Genomic DNA, 21,395 nt, shown 5'->3' on the forward strand with positions numbered 1-21,395 from the left:
CACACACCTCCGTCTCAGTGTGTACTCAGAAGTGAGGCATCTAGATAAGGATATGGTTATTTCTTGCATGTTTCATAACTCTGTGGCTCCTATATGATTTGCCCAATCACCAGCATGAGCAAGCAGCTACCAAAGGGTGATTGGCTGAAGGGTGATTGGATAGCAGAGCAGGTAGAAGAGATACCCACCCTCCCTGCTTTAACTCATGCAGGATTCTTGGCAGTAGCTGACCCACACACACACACACACACACAGAGAGAGAGAGAGAGAGAGAGAGAGAGAGAGAGAGAGAGTTCTGAGAACCAGATGGAGATATCTGGAGGGCCACTTTTGCCTCTGAACCTGAGATTTAGTTTGGGGTGCTTTTCATTAGGGAAAAACACCAAAAGGGGCAAGCACTGTGGTGAAAACCAGCATTCATATCAGAAGAGAAATTGTTCCATAGATTACATATCTGTTTGGAGTGTCAGTCTGGGGAAATCAATAGTTCAGACACCTGACACACGAGTTGGTTGAGGGTCTCTCTTTGCTGAAGTTGCAGCACTGAAGGGAACCTTCCAGGACACAAGCCTGGGCAGTGTGTATGGAGCTCATGGTCTGCCCAGATGACCAGATCCCCCTCTTGGGCTCGCTGATGGGGTCCAAAGGAGAGCAGAACAATACGATAGGCACCAACTTGGTTACAGCTCAAAGGAGGCGTACAAGGTGCCAGCCAACCGCTTTAGGAACTCCACTCCAGATTTGTGGCAGAAAAGTGGTATACAAATGTAAAATAAAATAAGTGAGGAGCATATGATGGTTTTTACTCAGGTGCTACTGGGGAGTTTTGTCTGATGCAAATCAACAGTTCAGCATTTCTCTAGGAGAACATGAAAGTTTATTTATATAGCTACCTCCATTGGAAATTTGATTTTAACTATTTGCCATTAAACTTCAGGGTGGAGGTGGCAAAATATCTCTCTTTGGCCTTACTAAAAATGCATTTCTCTCTCTCAAATCTTTTGTGAAGGGTCTGAGAGGGAGAGAATTTGGCACAAAACCCTGTCTTCTGTATCCAAACCCTGCCAGCTGTGGGAAGACAGGGACCTTCAGTGTCCACAACTGCCACATAGAGGCATGACCTACTGAGAAGAGTTGCTGTGTTCATTAGGCCTGGCACTCCTGAGCAGACCTTGTTTCTTCTAAGGAAGAGTAAACTTCACTTGCTCTATGTGATTTATTGCTGGCTCGCTCCTGACACCATCGAAAGGGTTGGGGGACATTCCATGGTCTATGGTCACCCAGCTGTACCCTTGTTGTCTGAGGAAACCCCCCGCAAGCTTAAGAGAAACACCAGGATCTCCTTTTCAAAAAACAACTCTCTGTATTAAAGTGTGAGGCCACTAAATCCACCACGTTTTAAATTGTATGCACCAAACGTCTCCTAAATCAGTTTCTCCTTTTGGCCAAGTCTAGAGGTGACACAATTTTGCAGAGGAGGGTTTGAAGAAAAAATAATAATCTGTGGCTCTAGTTGCTGAAGCCTCATAGGGGAATGCCTCTTTTAAATAGATGCATTCTTCCATCTATTGTATGCAAGAGAATCATGGAATTGTAGAGTTGGAAGGGACCCCAAGGGTCATTTAATTCAACCCCCTGTAGAGAATGCTACTTCTTAAAGTAGGATTATTGGCCATGATGGCTGCAGCTGATATTAGGTGAAGTCCAATAAATATGGTTCCCCACCCCTGATGTAAGAGGTGGCACTCCACTCTCACAAGAGTGTGCTTCTTTTAAAATAGGGACTTTTCCCCATTTCCTGCATGCAAGAGGAGAAATGCTGCCTCTTAGATCAGGACTAGGACAGGTGTGGTCCTCCAGATGTTGCTGAACTAGAACTCCTATCATCTGTGACTATTAGCCATACTGGCTGCTGGAAGTCTGGCTATATATGGAGGGCACCATGTTGCCTCCCTCTGCTTTAGATCATATCCCACAACTGTGCCAAGATTCTGAGAAAGACACGCAGGTGATGGGAGCATCTGTGTGTCTCAAGCAGCAGCTCTACCATTCCTGTTTGCCTGACAATCACAATCGCAAATGGATTGTCAGTTCCTCTCCCATCTATAAACCAGACTTCACATGATCTCCCATCTTCCACCCAGCCCCAATTCAGGGGTAGTGCAAAAAGAACCAAACAAGAACAAACAAATCAGGGAATTTACATATTCTTTTTTTGTCCATTGGTACAATTATTTTAAAAATGTTTTTTTCTTCTTCAAAACCAACTAAAATATATGTACAATATTCTCACCACATCATCATCATCATCATTAAAGAAAACTTCCTTTCTTATTCACAAATATATATTGTGGTGACAAAGTGGGTCCATAATTAATTACAAACGAAATAATCCCTTAGATTGGGGGAGGGGGAATATTACATCAGTAAACAAACATACAAAAGAAGAAGAAAGCCCAGCCCCCTCCAACCCAACCCACCATCCCTTTCCTCCCCCACCCCAAGAAATGCTTTTATTTTTTTTCTCAGAATTCATGACAGAAGGCAGCAAAGGCATTTCAAGAGAAAGGTGAGCGCTGCTCTGGTTTCATTTTTGAAGGAAGTATGATTTGCCTTCACCGAGAGGTAAGCAACCAACAACCCTTAGTTATTTCATTATTCTGGCAGAATACCCTCCCCACTTTCCCCTCCGTTTTCCAAAAACTGACCAACAGAACTGCAAGGCTGTAGACTCCATTCACATCTTATTGGAAGCAAATCCTACAAGGAAGCCCGACAGCTGAAGGTGCACAAAAGTAGGAGTTCAAAGGTGCTTCAGTTTATGCTTTGCTGGCTTCTCTGGGCTGCTCCCTGCAGCAAGCTCCAAGATCAGCTCTTTGCATTTGGTAACAGTTATGGATCAAAGAGGCACCCAGAGGCAGGAGAGGTTGGTTCATTGGGGCACAGCCCCACCAACCCCTGGTCAGTCCTCAAGCCTGTCATCTTCTTACTTTCAAGCCAGACTGGGATGGGGGTGGGGTGCTGGCTATCAGCTTCCTCCTCTTCCTCCAAGCAGATCCTCACTAAACAGTTAAAGCACATTGAATAGGCATTTAAGAACATGGCTACCCCCCCCCCAAAGATTCATGGGAACTGTAGTTTCACCCTCACAGAACTGTACAGTGGTACCTTGGGTTTCAGACGCTTCCAGGTTACAGACTCTGCTAACCCAGAAATAGTACCTCGGGTTAAGAACTTTGCTTCAGGATGAGAACAGAAATCGCATGGCGGCAGCGGGAGGCCCCATTAGGTAAAGTGGTACCTCAGGTTAAGAACAGTTTCAGGTTAAGAACAGACCTCCAGAACGAATTAAATTCTTAACTCGAGGTACCACTGTACTTCCCAACAACTATAACAAACTACAGTCCTCGCGATTCTTTGTGGGGGAAGCCATGCATGTTGAAATGTGCTTTGCATGAATGCAATGGATCGATCCTATGTTGTCCTTGCAGAGCTCAGCAGGGACAGTAGGGATGACACTAGAATCAGCTGCCTCTGCCTGTCAATGCAATCCCTAAATATATTATCTCTTAAGTGCACCAAGCACCTCTGGATGGGAAATGAACTTGGTTGTTGGGGGGGGGCCAGGATTTAACTGCCGGTGATGGTGCAATCTGGGTAAACGGGGTGGGATATTAATTTAGAGAAATAAATTATTTTAAGGTGACGACTGAGCAAGACATGTTGAGTTTTAAGAAAACGAGTTGCATATTTTATTCAGAACTGACAGCCCTTATCAAATCCTAACCCTTAGGGTGACCAATGTTTGGACGTCAATGGGTGTTTTAACACTTCTCTCTTCCCAAAAGAGCGAAAACTGTGAAATTTGCTGATTTCTCGATTGGGTATGCCCTGAGGATGTTCTTGGACTCCAGCTCCCAGCAGCCTCCAGTAACCAGCATGGGATGATGGGAATTGTAGTCCAAGAACACATGGAGGACCCTAGGTCGGGTGGGGAAGGCTGCTGTGGAGCACAAGCCCCAGAGAACCAGCCTGACATCCCGCAATCACAAGGGAGAAAATCCACTCAGAGATGTGCAAGGGAGCATTTTTCAGACTGAGAGCCACATTCCCTCATAGAGAACCTTCTAGGGAACACAGTGGTTGGCAGTGGTTGTGTTCATTCTAGGGAACACAGTGGTTGGCAGGGCCAGTAGTGGAAGCTGGTGGAGGGACAGGTGCAAGTCTTACATTTCTATGGCAAGCTATATCCCAGCCATGAAAAAGGCAACTGTTTGTATGTCCACCTTTCTCCATCCATTCACCCAAGCAAGAGGCATCACCCCACTGCAAGGTGAGATATCCAGGCAGCCAAACCCACTTAAGGTGTGGAGCAGGCATTCTTAAATGGGGACAGGGTTGTGTGGATGTGGAGTGGCCTCTGGGACGAATTAAGAGGCTTAGATGGCCACTTTCAGCCCCTTGGGGTCTGAAATCCCCCACCCCTGCACTAAGAAATGAGGATCAATGTCACACTCCTTAAAAGTGAAGGAGAACCTGATGAACAAGGTCAGATGCAGGTGATGCCTCACCTTTCTGGGCAACCTTCCAGGAGTGACATTCTCAGGGTTCCTCCTCACCCAAATTGAGTAGGTGGTCCTTTTATGCCAACTGGGGAGGGTGTGATGCCTGAATGAGAACAACACAACCATGGCCCTGCCCCTAGACACCGATTCATGCCTGTTGAGTGTGTGAGATCAGTCCCACATACCATCCAAACTACGTCTGTAGTCTGTGAGAGGACTCCCTCCATTGTCCTAATGCCAGAGTCCCCAGAAGCCTTGTAGAAATCAGGACTCCCCTTCTCCATCGCTCCCCACCCAGGAACAAGAGACTCTCTCCAATTCCAGAGTTCCACCATGCCATCCCTGTGGTGGTTTTGGTCCAACCTTCACTAAACAGGCTTTGTAAATCACCCCTAAGCCATGTGTCACAGAAGGCTTCCCTCAGACGCCCCACAACTTTCCAGAAACACCACCCAACTTTGGATTTCAAAATCTTATGTACAAGTCAAGCCATCAATGAAAGATAAAGCTAAACTGTCTCTCCCAACCCCTCACCCACAGAAAGCACAAATGCGCAAAGAATCCTGTTCTGTTGCATGTCCATGTGCGTTTGTTTGCTTGCTTGCACCCCATTTGTTACAATGGGCCCAACAAGAGGCTTTTGTCTTAGTTGTTAGTGCCGGAAGAGGGACAGTCGCTTTTTCAGAGCCCCAGAAAAAGGGCTTGTTTCGGCTTTCCACTGGGCCAACTGCTGACAGCGCCTGGGAGCTCCAGACGTCACTGGACACCCTCTTCTTCAACGTAGGTCGAAGGGAACCAACCAATCTGCAGTGGGAGATGGAAAGCAGCAATTAAAAAAACAACACCCAGAGCCAGAGCCAGGTATCTATCCACTCTTAAGAAGGACCCAGTTATCCATGTTAAAATGTAGAATGACCCAGTTATCCCAACAACCAGTACGCACTCTTCCATTGGTTTCTCCTTTCCACCAGCCCTGGTCCCCGCCTATCCGGCTGTAGATCTTCACAACGTCCCCTTCTCTCAACGAGAGCTCCCGCATGTCCCGCGCAGCGAAATTGTACCTCGCCACCGCCGTCCCTACGACCCGAGGTGTGAATACTGCAGGCAGACAAAAAAAGGAAGGATGGTTAGGAAGCATTGTGGTGCTTCACATCTGCCAGACTCTTTCCTGAGCACAGCTGGACCGAGTTCAACCTGACCTCTTGCATCTGCTGTAAGAGCAAGGCAGCACAATTTCACCTTGTGCAGAGAAGCACATAGGCCTCATTTGAAATGTGTCACAGGACATTGTTAAATTGGTTCGTGCCTACTGCTCTGTGAGAATGGAATAAGATTCTTGGGTTTTTAAAAAAATAATAATTGGCATGTGAATTAAGCCACTGATGAAGTGCTGTGCAGATCATACAGTGCTGGGGTGAGGAACCTTCTTCAGCCAGAGAGCTGCATTCCCTTGCAGACAAGCTTTCAGGGGCCACATTCCAGTGGCTGGTGGTTTGCCGAGGCCTAACAACAACGCATGCATCTCACCAACCCTGAGGACCCACACAATTAAAATGCACGGTCACACTTCACGGGAGCATTCCTACCAGGCAAAAGCAGTCAAGGAAGGTGTGAAGCAAGGACGAGGTGAGGGGGGTGGCTCAGTGAGAGGGGTGGGTCTGGTGAGAGTCCCGAGGGCCAGACAGAGAGGTTTGGAAGGCTGCATTCAGTTTTTGGGTCTGAGGTTCCCCACCCCAAATATTAGGTAATTCTCTTCTTAGCAATGTGGTCCTCATTCAAAATAGTTAAAACGTAATTACTGCAGAAAGGAAAACTCCGCCATATTTTTTTTTAAATTGCAAATGTGCTGGAAGAGGAGTGATTTTTTACAAACATGCTTTAAAAAAACAAATCCCTGGTGAAGTCGCCCTGTGCTTTAATGCATCCATTCAGCAAGCAGAGGTTGAACTGCGTTCCATGCAGGCTGAAAAGTGTGGTCTGTCTAGACAGGCTTCTAAATGTGGGATCAGGAAAGGATGCAATGGATATGCCTCTGAAATGTGGCAATGAATGGGGCACAGGGACAGCTTGTATTTGGAATCCAAGATGACACAGGATGAGTGAAAAGGCAGCAAAGGGAAACAATCCCACCAGGACATTCAATGCCCCACTGAAACAAATGGAAGGCGCATCAGGGCAGGACAGAGAATGCTGGCCAGGTATTTTTTTGCAAAGAGAAACATGGAGGAGGTTTCCACAGCTATCCAGTAGGAAATTCAGCTCAGAGAGAGACTTGAGTTTTGATCCACCACAGTCCAATATTGACACAAGTTCTGGCTAAATGGAAGTCGGAGGTGAGCTCTGGGGGAATTACTGGGCGGGGGGTGGGTGGAAATAGCTCTCTCTCCCCCCCCCCCATAATTTATTGTGCATTTTCAGGGTCAGCCAATGATATTTTGCTGCCAGAAGCAAAGGACAAGAGGGTTGCCCCTTCCCATGAAATGTACAGAAACGCCCCCCCCCCAAGGCCAGCTGTTTAGGAGGTACAAGCCAGATCTTGTAGCACACAGAGATTTGTTCTGCAACTCCTTGCTGCTGTCTGACCACCCACAACCGCCTCACTCTGCCTAATGGTCAGGGATGACATGGGGGGGCACAGATCCACGCCATAAATTTAAACCACAACCAATATATGTTTAAAGCGCATGGCTTCTCCTGGCAAGTGTAGTTTGTTAACTGCATATTTTATTCATTTGTTGCATTTATTTATTGCATTATATCCCACCTGTTCCTCCATGGCTCTCTCCCCTCCTCATTAAAATCCCACAACACCTTTCAAGGTAGTTTAAGCTGAGAGGCGGTGGCTGGCTCCAAAGTCACCTGCAGTGAATGCCGCAGCCGAGTGGGAGATTTGAACCTGGGACTCTGTGAGGGAAACTACAGTTCCCAGGATTCTTGAGTGGGGGGAGCCATGTGTTTTAAATGTGCTTTGAATGCACATTAAAAGTTTGCTGTGGATCTGGCTAAGGACCGATGTGAAAGCCCTTTTCTCCTCCAGGTGGCCAATGGATGAATGTCTTCTGGTGGTGGTGATGATGATGGAGATGGCAACATGCTGCAATTTCTCAGGCTACCACCAGAGGCCAAGTTCCTCTCTCTTTTCATGCACATATGTATACATACAGATATCTAGATATATATATACACACTAACAAACACATATGTATATATATATACCTGACCAGAAAGGAGTGGAGGCATTCTGAGAAGTGAAGTTGTGGCCCTGAGGACTGAGAAAGGAAAAATTGTAGGAAGCACAGGCAGCTGCAGAAAGGTCAGAGAGAGAGAAACAAAGCAACGGGAGAAAGGAAGGAAGAAAGAAAGGGGTCGGAAAACACAATTAACGAGGGAAATTAACAAAGGCGGGGAGAGAAAAACACGGCACACACCCAGTAAAAGCAAACTCAGAGCATGCAGAATTTTTTTTTTCATTCCCGCCCTCCCAATAATGATAATAACTATGTTTTATTTTTTGGAATATCAAAACATTATCATTGGATCAGACCAAGGCTCATACAAAGAGTCTGGCTGCTGGATCAGGCCAATGGCCCTCCAGCCCAACATCCTGTTCTCACAGTGGCCATCCAGATATAGATGGGAAGTCCGCAGAGCAAGACCTGAGCCCAACAGCATATCTCCCCTCCTGCAGTTTCCAGAAACTGCCGTTCAGAAGCATTGCTGCCTCTGGCTGTGGAGGCAGAGCATAGCTCATCTGCCCTCACAATTTGCCCATTTTGGCCTGGAGCAAGGAAGAGAGGAGCCTGACTGCCTTTGACTGCTCTTAGGGGGCAGAGTGAGATACACACATCCCATAGGACCCCACAAAGTATATAGCATGTTGGAGCAGTTTGGAGGAGTTTGGATTTGATATCCCGCTTTATCACTACCCTAAGGAGTCTCAAAGCGGCTAACAATCTCCTTTTCCCTTCCTCCCCCACAACAAACACTCTGTGAGGTGAGTGGGGCTGAGAGACTTCAGAGAATTGTGATTAGTCCAAGGTAACCCAGCAGCTGCATGTGGAGGAGCGGGGAAGCGAACCCAGTTCATCACATTACAAGTCCACCTCTCTTAACTACTACACCACACTAGCCCCTGTAGGTTTTGGGGTTGCATGCATTGCTTGTCACGCTCCAAGCAAACCCACTGAAACTGATAGGCATGATTAACTTAGGTAGGTACAGCAATTTCAATGGGTCTACTTCGAGTGGAACTTACTTGGATGCAATCCTTGGCCTGTGCCTTGCAAGCAGAGGGTTTGCTCTACTGTTGAACTAATGATAGCACCCATAACTTCCCTGTCCTGGGTGTTTTTACTCTCAAGTGATTAAGAGAAACTGATTGAAGGAAGGGATTTCAACTTCCTTTTATTACCTGGTGACCGAGTCAAGGTTCTGGAGGTAGAGCGTTCCCGGGACTTGTAAGGGTATTTCAATGTTGTGTCCAGTTGTTTAAAACTCTCCTTGAGTGAGTGAGCTTGATAGTATTCAACAAGTTCCTACAAGGGGATGGAAGAAATTAAAACAAAAAGCAAAACTGTAAACTTATTGGAAGAGGGTTCTCTAAATATACTTTAGCCACCAAGGCAGGCATACCCGGCCAGGTTCAAGGTGTTATTTTCAGTACACAGTCGTACCGTGGCTCCCAAACGCCGCAAACCCGGAAGTGAGTGTTCTGGTTTGCGAACACTCTTTGGAACCTGAATGTCCAATGGGGCTTCTGCGGCTTCCGATTGGCTGCAGGAACTTCCTGCATCCAATCAGAAGCCGTGTTTTGGTTTCCAAACGTTTTGGAAGTCGAACTGATTCCGTGCAACTTCCAAGTTATGACTTTACATTATTATACAGGCAAACCTCGGTTTTCAAACGTCTTAGCTATCGAACGTTTCAGAAGCCGAACACTGAAAACCTGGAAGTGAATGCTTCCATTTTCGAACATGCCTCGGAAGTTGAATGGCGTTTCTCCATTTTTTTCAATGGATTTTGCTGCCAGCCCTTTGATCCTCAGTTTTCAAACATTTCGGAAGTCGAATGGACTTCTGGAACGGATTACATTCAAAAACTGAGGTTCCACTGTATTATTATATATTCATTTATACCCTGCCTTTTCCCCTGATATGGACTGAAGGGAGGTCTACAAGAATTGCTAAAAACATAGAAAAAACAATAATTTAAAAATAATTAAACGTTGATAAAAATTAAAACTATATACATCAGTGCTTTCCAAACTGTGTGTTGCGACACATTAGTGTGTCGGCTGCAATGTGTAGGTGTATTGTGTGAATGCTCCCCGCACTCCTCCCAGGGCTGGAAAAGGGTTAGTTAAACCTCTGATTTGCTAGGAAAACTGAATTACCATTTCACAAAATGATATATGTCTAAAAAGTGTCTCTCCAACATGAAAAGTTTGGAAACCTCTGATATATATAAATAAAATTTGGTTAAAACATAACCTGTTACTACCATAAAAACAGCCTGGCACCAGCCCTTTAATCAAAAGCAGTCAGTTCCCCAAAGCCGGTTGGAACAAGGTTTTCACCTGCTGGCAGAAGGACGACAAGGAGGGAGCCAGTCTGGCTTCTCCAGGGAGGGAGTTCCAGAATCTGGGAGCAGCCACCAAGATGGCCTTCTCCCGTAGCCGAAACCAAGTGAGCTTGTGAAAGTGGTAGTACCAACAGAAGGGCCTTCACCAAAGATCTCAAAACTCTGGCAGGTTTGTATGAGGAAATGGTCTTTCAGATAGCTTGGACCCAAGTCAGGTAGGGCTTTATAGGTCATAACCAGCACTTTGAATTGTGCCTACAAATGGAGCCCCTTCACTTGAAACTCACCACTTATTGACACCAATAAGTACTCTTTGTACTCTTTTCAAAGCTTGCTGAAAACATTTTTGTTTGGACATGTCTCCCCGGATGTTTAGAAAGTTGATACGAGCATTAATGTTTTTAGTCTATTGTTATTTTGACTTTTCAAAAGTATCAAATTATTGTATTGTTGTCAATTCTTCTTTTTCGTTTATCTTTTTGTGTAAATAGCTGTGAGGGATTTTTTTTTACAATCAACCAGCTGTGTATAAATTTTATGAAATATGTAAATAATAATAATTAATAATAATAATAATAATAATAATAATAATAATAATTGTTATCTCCAAACAAACCATACCAATAAGCTTTCAAATTTTTTTGCTTCGGTGATGTGAATCCAGTTGTCTTTTTCAACCACCTTAATGTGCTTCACCTCCTCATTAAACCTGCAGGGGGAGACATGGAGTTGGTGAACCGGAAAGATCACAGTCAGATTGGGGTGGTTTGGAATGCCACTGTGCCCCTACAGCAGGGGTCGGCAGCCTAAGGCCCATGGGCCACAAGCAGCCCATGGGGGTCATTTAACTGGCCCGTGGACCCCCGCCTCCCGCTCAGTCGGCTCCCGTGCACTACGCTAAACCAGTGTGGAGCAGAGTGGGGACCGCCTTCAGCTATGCTGGCCAGTTTCCCATTGGGTGCAGGAAGCTCCTGCAGCCAATGGGAAGCTGCGTACGGCTCCTCCATGCTGGAAGGTGCGCTGGAAATATCATTTGTGCATGCATGCACTCCAGCCCACCGTGGCTTCTGCGGGACAGTGAACCGACCCAAGTCACAAAAACTTTGACAACCCCTGCCCTACAGGAATGGTGGTGTCCTAAAAAGACCTATTGACCACATGGGGTAGGCAAATCTGTGTTGTTATGTGGAGTTAGTGTACAATGTAGTTTTGAAATTGGTGGTTGTGGAAGCTTCAGTCCACTACAGTCATACCTTGGTTTTCGAACATGCCTAGTTCTCAAACGTTTTGCCTCCTGAACGATCAAAACCCAGAAGTGACTGTTCCAGTTTCCGAACGTTGTTTTGGAAGCCGAACATCCGACAAGGCTTCCAATTGGCTGCAAGTGTTTCCTGCAGCCAATCAGAAACTGTGCTTTGGTTTTTGAACGTTTTGGGAGTCGAACGGGCTTCCGGAACAGATTCTGTTCGACTTCCAAGGTACGATTGTATTTTGATTCAGAATTTGCATCCTCAAATCGTATCCAAAATCAGACAAAAACCTGCCCCCTGATCTTGGGAACTATCCTGCAAATTTTGGTTGCGTTATCAAGGTGTTCAAATGCAGAATGAGCTAACATAGCTTACAAAATGATATGGTTTATGGGGCAGTAAGATTGGGGTTGCCAGCAAAATAATACCCAGGGCTCATCCCCGCCCAGGGCCCATACCCTAACCATGTGCCCGTATGCCAGGACAGAAGCCTGAGGTCCTTCTCCTTGCACTACAGCTACAGGGGCCTTTTTGGTTGTGGCCCTGCTCAGGCAGAAACCCCTCTCCTAACAAGGCTGGCAATACAACTGCAGCTACACCTGCACCCGCTGCAAGGAACTACACCCCCATCTCAGAACAAGCCCAATTAGATCACTTACTTAATGCTGATTGCAAAGCGCTCGGCCTCTGCCGGCCTCTCCCGGATCAGGTACGTCCCAGTAACATGCAGCTTCAGGAGATTGTCTGTCTGCTGCCTTTCCATGTTTCCTGCAAACCTGAAAAACAAAAAAACCACGAAATGCTCATTGTTAAGAGATATTTGTTTCTGAGAGCTGAATTTTCTAGTTTGGAACCCCTACTTTCATTTCTCCAAGTTTCTAGCCCCTGTGGCCAAGCAGTAACTTGTATGCATTTATTAGTAATTTGTATTCATGCTACATTTGCATTATTTCAGCATTTGTTGTTGTTTAGGTGGTCTGCTGTTGTTGCTTTAGTTTTCTGTACAGTGGAACCTCGGGTTGCGGACACAATCCATGATGAAGGCACGTCCACAACCCGCAGCGTTCGCAACCTGAAACGCTGAGTCTGCACAGGTGTCGGTGCGATTTAGCATTTCTGCGCATGTGGCAAAACCCATTCCAGTACTTCCTGGTTTCCCATGGTCTGCAACCCGAAAACACATAACCTGAAGCATCTGTAACATGAGGTATGACTATACGCTGCTCCGAGATACGTTTTACATATTAAGTGCTACAGAACTCATCTGAATCAAGTTATCAATAAGGTAACTTGAATACAGTGGTGCCCCGCAAGACGAATGCCTCGCAAGACGGAAAACCTGCTAGACGAAAGGGTTTTCCGTTTTGGAGGTGCTTCGCAAAACGAATTTGCTATGGGCTTTCTTCGCAAGGCGAAAATGTCTTGCGAGTTCCTGCGGGGTTTTTTTCCCTCCCCCCCTTTTCCCCAAGCCGCTAAGCCACTTAACAGGTGATTGCTAAGCCGCTTAACAGCTGATCGCTAAGCTGCTTAACAGCTGATCCACTAAGCCGCTAATAGCCTTTTAGCAGCTAACCCGCTAATCCCTTAAGCCTTTAATAGCCGCTAATAGCTGCTAAACTGCTAATAGCGCTAATCCGCTAATCCGCTAATGGGCTTGCTTCGCAAGATGAAAAAAACCGCAAGACGAAGAGACTCGTCTTGCAAGGCACCACTGTAAATAAGTTTTAATCAGTCCCAGCTGGCATGACAATTGTCAGGGGACAATGGAAGTTGGATTCCAGAAACACTTTAGCTACTCCAAGGTATACCAGACAAAAGCCATGAGCATCCACCTTTAGGTCTCCTCATAATGCATGCCTAATTTGAACACTGGAACTCACCAAGGATAGGCAGAGTAATCCATCTCTCGTGATGGGGGCCGGCTGTTAGGAGGCTACAGAAAGCAGAGTAGAAAAGAGTTATGCAAGCAGTGGCACCCTAAGAAGGCAAACAGTGGGTGGTTGTTTTTTAATGAATCACAGCATTGTATAGTTGGAAGGGACCCCAAGAGTCATCTAGTCCAACCCCCTGGAATGCAGGAATCACAGTTAAAGAATAACTGAGAGACAGCCATCCAGCTTCTGTTTAAAAGCCTCAAATAAAGGAGAGCCCAGCACCTTCCAAGGGAGTTCATGGACCAAGTATAAGTGTGTACGTTAATGAGTTATTAGCTGTGAGGAAGATGAAATTGGCCACATTGGACAATATCTTAGCAACATAACTGTGCCCTTAAGTGAACATAAGAAGCCTGAAGCTGGATCAGGCCACAGGGAGCCCATCCTGTTTTCATAGTCACCATCCAGGTACCCCAATGGGAAGAAGCCCACAAGCAGGACCTGAACACAACACAATCTCTCACCATTAGAAAATTCCAAGCAACTGGTATTATTCAGAAGTATACTCATCATGGCTAGTAGCATGCATGCTGATTGGCTTATTTCCATGCCTCCCCCCCCCCCCGCCACCCCCGTATGTTTGGCTGAATGTCTCCAGACTAAGAAACACAAAACCTCTTGATTTATTTTTTCTCAAATTATACACTGGTTTTGTCTGGTTTTCTAAATGAAGTTTTATCAAGACTTTTCTCCCATCTGCAGAAGTTAAGTGACTCTGCTAACATTCCTGTCTCCTTACTCTGGCATCCACTGGGCAGGGTTTGACTGACGAGCTGGGGAAATAACCAGACTTCTTCGACAATATTAGCCTTCCCTGCAAACAAAGACGAGAAAAAGATTCATAGGGCAGAGTCATAGCAAGAGTAATAAAAACAAATCGTTATTTAGGGGAATTGAATTTAATTCTAAATTATATACCCGAAATGTGGGAGATTACAAGGGGTAAAAAAAAATATGGATGCACTGTGCCATATTAGAAGCAAAAAAACTTGTTTTGATGAATTGGAAGAGCTGCAAAAAGATTCCATTGAGCACATGGATTGATACTATGGACAGACTAGCTACATACGAACGAATTGCATGCCGAGGCGAATTAAGAATGGATAAATATGAAGAAATCTGGAAGGAAAATTTAAGCGATAAGACAGTGGTGGGAAGTAGGGGGAGGAGAGGTGGGGAAATATTGTTAAAAAGGTGTAGTCATAGGCATAAGGTACCCCTGCCCGTACGGGCCAGTCTTGCCAGACTCTAAGGTTGTGCGCCCATCTCACTTAAGAGGCCGGGGGCCAGCGCTGTCCGAAGACACTTCCGGGTCACGTGGCCAGCGTGACAAGCTGCATCTGGCGAGCCAGCGCAGCACACGGAAACGCCGTTTACCTTCCCGCTGGTAAGTGGTCCCTATTTATCTACTTGCACCCGGAGGTGCTTTCGAACTGCTAGGTTGGCAGGCGCTGGGACCAAACGACGGGAGCGCACCCCGCCGCGGGGATTCGAACCCCCGACCATGCGATCGGCAAGTCCTAGGCACTGAGGTTTTACCCACAGCGCCACCCGCGTCCCTAGTCATAGGTATATCAGTACTCAAATCTGAAATGTTAAATTGTGTTATTGGTGTTATTGTGGTTTTGTTGTATGTATTTTTTGTGGTTGTTGTTTGTATTGAAAAAATGATTAAATATTTTTTTTTAAAAAAAGAGTCATAGGGCAGAGTCATAGTGGGTGCTTTTGGCCTCAGAAAGTCATAGCTTCAGTTAACATGGACCAGGAGAAGCAGGACCAGGAGTAGACCGCAGTGCAAGCAGACTGCTGGGCCAAGGGCTGGTGAATTATGCTAGCCATCCAGGTTGCCCAAGAGGCCACTGTTCTGAAGCCTCCAACATAACACCCATGGGTGCACTGCCACCCTTGAGGTCCCCCCTCAAGGAAGAGTCATGTCAGAAATCAAGGATGCTTTCCAGCCAAGCAAAAATGTTCAAGGAGGGTGTGGCCGGGGGAGACTTATGGGGGCCATACAGAGAGGTCTGGAGGGCCAGATTAGAGCCTGAAATCCCCCACCCTGATCTAAAACTAAGTTGCAAATCAGTTCCATTGGATGCAATGGCTGAGCTTGCGCCCCATCGTCACCTAAGATCTCCTGGATGTTTCCAGAGGGCCTCCCAGCACTCACCTCCCACCACTGTGACTCTGGGTCCCCTCGGAGGAGCTCAATAACTTCTCCCGTTTGAAATGTCAAGACGGGCTTCCCTGGGGGAGCTGGGTTGCCATGGTAGTTCTGGACTGCCACCATTTTGGGACCTGCATGTAGACAGAAGGAAGGAGAAGCCATGCTGAAGTTGGATGCAATTAAGTCAGTGAATGAACTATCAAAATGTAATCATCATCATCATCATCATCCGCCATCTGACTGGGTTGCCCCAGCCACTCTGGGGGGCTTCCAGTAAAATAAAACATCAAACATTAAAAATTTGCTATGCAAGGCTGCCTTTAGATGTCTTCTAAAAGCCAAAGTTGTTTATCTGTTGACTTTGCTGTTATATGGGGGGAATCAAAGGCTGATATTGCTTTGGGGCAGCCTCATTTATTTAAAGCATTTCCTCTTTTCACTATTTGGCCAATGAATAATAAAGATTCCCAGAGCAGCCTACAGATCAACTAGAAATAAATAAATCAGTCTCTGCCCTTGAACTTATATTCTTTTTAAAAAAACAACCCAGCCTATCCTGTTTAATCCTGCCTTTTACTCAGAAACAATGAAGACTAGACTATCACTTTAAGGGGAGAATAGAGCAGCTGCTTTGCATATAGAAAGCCCAGGTTCAATCCCTAGAAGCATCTCCAGGTAAGGCTGGGAATATCTCCTGTCTGAAACCCTGGAGAGATGCTGCCAGTCAGTGTTGACAATACTGAATTAGATAGACCAACTCTTGGGGGTATAATGCTAGTATTTAATTCTACCCTTATTCAGAACAATGAGGACATGAACCTCATTTATTTTTAGTGGAAAGTCCCTAGCTCAGTGGCAGAATACCTGCTTGGCATGCAGAAGGTCCCTGGTTCAAGCTTCACTGGCATCTCCAGACAGGGCTGGGAAAGTGTCCCTTGCCTGAAACCCTGGAGAACTGCTGCTGTCAGTGTAGGCAATACTGAGCTTGATGGGCAAGTGGTGTGACTCAGGATAATGCAGACCATTCACCCATGCTCTGAGACACACACCAGGGATGCAGCTGATCTGTTCTGCAATCTACTGTTCCTCATCTCACTAAGCAGCAGGAGTATTTTGAGAAAAAAAGAAAAAGCACCAGCAATAATAATAATAAAGAGAAAATAGCAACCTTACCCATATTCAATGAATCCTGGAGAGACAGACAGACAGAAAGAGAGAGGGGGAGAGATTTTAAAATTGCATACGATTCTTTCTGGGCCACAAAACATCCTGCTTGTTTTAAGAACAGTTCACACTCTTCCTCTGTCTTCTCTCCAAGAGTTAAAAAAAAAAAGTATTGCAAAACAGGTACAAACCTTGTCAAGAAACAAAAAGCTAACTCTTGCTTAATACGGGGGTGGGGGGCCCTTTTTCAATCTGGGAGCACTTCCTAAGGGCTACATGATAGTGGTGCTAAAATAAAAAGTGGGCACAACAGGCAAAAAAAAAGGGGGGGGGACAAAGTACAGGTGGGCGAAATTCAGCTATGCAAAAGCCAGAGGTTTTCTCACATTTTGCCTTGCTTTCTCTGTCCTCCATCAGAGCAAAGAGAAAAGGCACCAGGTAGGCTGGCACTGGGTATGCCTGTCAGCAGAGCCAATCGGCTGCTTCTGCTGCCACACAACTGCCCTCCCTGTCGTCACCTCAACTTTCCCAGTATGTGGCAGTGACTTTGCAGGAGTGACCGACTGCTCCCGTCCCAATCTCTATTGCCCAGTGATGCCGGTGCACAAAGGAAATGAAATCACAGGCAGTTGCAACCAACAGATAGGAACATCCTTTCCTGGAGAGAAGGCAAAAAGAAGTGATGGATCTTACCTGGTCTGCAGGTGAACCTGAAGATTTGGGTGGGTTGGGGAGAAATGAAAAAAAAATTCTGATTAGCTTGAGCAGGAAACTCCACATTTCAGTTTACACCATGGGCTGAAAGGATCCCAAAACCCCAAGGGAATATTTACTTACTTACTTACTTACTTACTTACACCCCTCCCTTTTCCCAGACTAGGACTCAAGATGACATACACAAATTAAAAGAACACAAACAGAATAAGAAAAGCTAAAAGCATATGAAAGATTGTTAAAAAGGAATGAAACTAATTTAATAGAATTAATACAATATAAATATCAAATGTATTTAAATACAGACAATAAAAACAGCACAGCACTATTTCAAAACCCTTTCCAATACTAATACTAATACTAATACTAATACTAATACTAATACTAATACTAATACTAATGCTAATAATAATAATAATAATAATAATAATAATAATAATTTTTTTTAAGTCCTGAAAAGCCTGAGAGAATAAAACAGTTTTCACCTGCTGGCAGGAGAACAACAAAACGGGAGCCAGTCTAACTTCTCTAGAGAGGGAGTTCCAAAGTCTGGGAGCAGTCACCAAGAATGCCCTTCATAACCATTGCCTGGGGTGGCTGCTCTGAGGCTTTCTGGGCACCAAGAGAGGACATCAAGGGTGCCATTGCACTCACGTACCACTTTAGGGACCGACAAATCATTGAGGCAAACCACACGGGAGCTTCCGCATAGGAGAAACTTACTGATTTTGCAGGGGGGAATGACTTCCAAGCATTCCTTGTGAGCGCCAACTTTGCATTTCACACACTGATAACCCTGGTAGAAGGTCCCTCTGTGGAAAGAGGAGTTGCGGAGGGTTAGGAATCTCAGCTGAATAATCCATGACAGGTGACCCTCTGTTAAGGTAACGGTAAAGGTAAAGGGACCAGTCGTGGCCAACTCTGGGGTTGTGGCGCTCATCTTGCTTTATTGGCCGAGGGAGCCGGCATACAGCTTCCGGGTCATGTGGCCAGCATGACTAAGCTGCTTCTGGCAAACCAGAGCAGTGCACAGAAGCGCCGTTTACCTTCCCGTCGGAGTGGTTCCTATTTATCTACTGGCACTCTGTCGTGCTTTCAAACTGCTAGGTTGGCAGGAGCAGAGACCGAGCAACGGGAGCTCACCCCGTTGTGGGGATTCGAACCTCCGACCTTCTGATCGGCAAGTCCTAGGCTCTGTAGTTTAACCCACACCATGTCCCAGGCCCTCTGTTAACCTCTGTTAAAAACCTTCAGTTAAGAAGAGTTCACCACTTTCCAAGGGAGTCCTGTCCACTGTTGAATGGCTCTTATCATCAGAAGGTCCTTCTCAAGGAATCCCCCTTCTTGTAATTTCCCCCACCATCAGCAGAGACACAGGACCAGATACTTCTCATGTACAAGATTCCCCACACCAAACCAATTTACCTGCATTCGCTTTAGGTGTTTCCCCTTCTCCAAGCATAGAACAGAGAAAGATGCCTTATACAAAGTCAGACTATTGGTATATCTTGCTCAGTACTGTCCACTCTGACTGGCAGAGGCTCTCCAGGATTTCAGGCAGGGCTATTTCTCAGCCTTACCTGGAGATGCCATTGGAGAATGAACCTGGGTTCTACTGGATGCAAAACTGATGATCTACCACCATGCATCTTTTCCCTCAAAATAAAATACGATTCCAGTCTTAAATGGAGTCAGGCCATATTAAGTCTAATTAGCTCAGTACTGCAGGATTTTAGGCAGGGGACAATCCTAGCCCTACCTGGAGATGTTTCTGGGAACTGAACCTGGGAACTTCTGCATGCAAAGCAGCTGCTCTGTCACTCAGCTGTGGCCCGTCCCCAGGTCATTTGGTCACTGCCATTGTTGAACCACTGGGAGTCTGCAAGCCTAGCCGCTCTGTTGCAAATCACCCAGAGATCTGCCAGCAGGTGCCAAACCACCTCCTGCCCATCATTGGTCTGGATAGACACTTTCCACCAGAAGAGTCCCCTTTCACCTGAGAAACATCTTGCATGCTTTACAGTTTGTTGTCTTGTCAAAGGTGTACATCTGGAAGTTGTGGTTGTTTGCCATGGCTTTTTCCGGCTTGATGTTCGACCTGATCCAAAGGGAAAACGAAAACAGCTGATTTTTATTTTTAGTCCTCAGGACTATTCTGATCAGCTTCACTAACACTGCGCACTTTTCCAACTTATTCAGGAGGCTTCTGTGGGCATCCTGAGGATCACAAACCCAAAGTTCCCCGATTTCATTTCAATTATTTTGTTTTGATTTCTAAATTAAAAAATTATTTATTTGTTTTAGTTGCATTTATCCCTCTCCTTTTCTTCAATAAGCTCAAGGAAGTGCACACAGTGGTGTACAAGGTTCTTTCGCTCCTCATGTAATCCCCACAAGAACAACTCTGTGAGGCAGGTTAGGCTGAGAGGCAGTGATTTGGCCCAAGATGAGCTTTATGGCCAAGTGGAGATTTGAACCCTAGTCTCTCCCAGGTCCTAGTCTGACATTCTAACAACAATTCAAATGACAAATCCCATAGAAACATTGGACAGAGAGATCCTGGGACATCTGCTCTGGGGCTGCAGGACTGAAAGACTGGTGGCACCTGCTTTTAAAACCCTTCCCGTAAAAATATATAGAACAGGAAATAAAACTATGTCATGTCAAACTGCCTCAATGCTGCCTATTGTCGGGTCTTTTATTGGCTCTGGGGTTTTGCCGGTGTTTCCTTTGATATGTGCCAACATGGTGGCTGTCAAGCCTCTTCTTCTTTTAAGTGCCCCAATACTCACATGGCCATTTCGAACTGCTCCATCCACTTCCTTTTCATGTCTTCTGTCTTGCAGAAGAACTGGAAGCCCTGCTTGCCTTGGAGGTGAGTGAGGTAGAAACCGTACGACCACTACCAAGGGAAACAAGAGAGAGCAGTGGTTGCTAAAGCAATCAAAATGGTTCCTCCCGATGGAGTCTGGTCCAATCAGGGCAAATGGGGGAGTGTTGTCCTGCCAACCTCAGCCTGCCCTCAGCCAGCCCCCATCTGCCCTCCTTCCTTCCTTACAAAGTGTCCCTTATTGACGTGTTACAGCGATAAGATAAAAATTAAATCTGAATGTGTGGACGCAGCTTACCATTTTTCCATGCAACTGAGAAGCATAAGAGGGGAAAGCAGAGACACAGTTTGTTAAAAAGAGGCTCCAGGGTCCAGCTCACCCATGTTTTAAAAAGAGAGATTGGCTTCCAGGAGCAGGGAAGACTCAACCTCCTGCCAACCAAGCCCTGCACCCCAAAATATAGATGATCAAGAGGCAAGGAACTAGGACGGGCACATACCCACATCAGAAGTCCTCCATTGGCCACATTTAGAATTTGAGGTCAGGGAATTTTTACATTCTTAGATCTGATCAAAAATATGGAGGAGCGTTCTGCCCCAAATGGTTACTAAACCCAGCCCACCTGCCAAAACTAACCATTTCAGGACCCTACTAGGCAAAGGAAGCTCTTTCCATGATGCCATCACCAGATCACCAGGGGATTCCAGTCATGGGGTCTTTTCAATGCTGCCCCCCCCCCTTTTTATAGAATGCCCTCACTGGCAAAATGTGCTTGATTCCCTTGCTATTGGCTTTCAGAGGGATTTTAAAATATTCGTTTTCAACCAGGACTTTGGTAGTTGAAAAGACTGTTCCTGGCAACCCTAAAATAATCAGGGTAATATGATTGCTTTTAGAGGTTTGTAAACATTTCACAAATGTTTTAATTTTATTTTTTAATTGTATTGTTTTAACATTTTGGTGTTTGTCACCCTAGGCTCTTCTGGAAGGACAGAATAGGAATGTAAATGCTAATAATATGGGTTTGGGGGTCAGTCTGGAGGATGCCCTGAGTCCCTACCAATTCCTGTACCCAGTGAGGATTAGAATCCAGTAGAGAGTTTGCCAAACTAGTGAGACAAGTTTCTTTGTAAGACAATGACCTTAGCTGGCCACTTGAGGGTCCTCATCCGAACCCCAAAGGAGGAGCTTGT

At 45.7% G+C, this 21,395-nt stretch overlaps 1 protein-coding gene across 5 annotated transcripts in view; it reads right to left on the reverse strand.

Annotated features, from left to right (window-relative positions):
• Positions 1–2,191: 2,191 nt before the first annotated feature.
• The window catches only part of VAV2 (vav guanine nucleotide exchange factor 2), a 151,478-nt gene continuing 132,274 nt past the window's right edge, over positions 2,192–21,395 (reverse strand). For 3 of the 5 annotated variants that reach the window (XM_083423534.1, XM_083423532.1, XM_083423535.1), the window contains 12 exons: positions 20,164–20,273; positions 19,368–19,469; positions 18,066–18,183; positions 16,667–16,682; positions 15,497–15,624; positions 14,069–14,143; positions 13,276–13,328; positions 12,055–12,171; positions 10,767–10,854; positions 8,977–9,100; positions 5,509–5,663; positions 2,192–5,369 (listed from right to left, as the gene is read on the reverse strand). In XM_083423534.1, the coding sequence (XP_083279660.1) occupies positions 5,322–5,369; positions 5,509–5,663; positions 8,977–9,100; positions 10,767–10,854; positions 12,055–12,171; positions 13,276–13,328; positions 14,069–14,143; positions 15,497–15,624; positions 16,667–16,682; positions 18,066–18,183; positions 19,368–19,469; positions 20,164–20,273 (1,134 nt within the window). In that variant the 3' untranslated portion in view covers positions 2,192–5,321. Of the gene's footprint in view, positions 5,370–5,508; positions 5,664–7,781; positions 7,869–8,976; positions 9,101–10,766; positions 10,855–12,054; positions 12,172–13,275; positions 13,329–14,068; positions 14,144–15,496; positions 15,625–16,666; positions 16,683–17,350; positions 17,368–18,065; positions 18,184–19,367; positions 19,470–20,163; positions 20,274–21,395 lie in introns of all 5 variants that reach the window. The other 2 variants (XM_083423533.1, XM_083423531.1) reach the window with 1 other exon arrangement.

This window comes from Podarcis tiliguerta (genome assembly GCF_965153285.1).
Source record: "Podarcis tiliguerta genome assembly, chromosome: Z".
Lineage (NCBI taxonomy): Eukaryota > Metazoa > Chordata > Lepidosauria > Squamata > Lacertidae > Podarcis > Podarcis tiliguerta.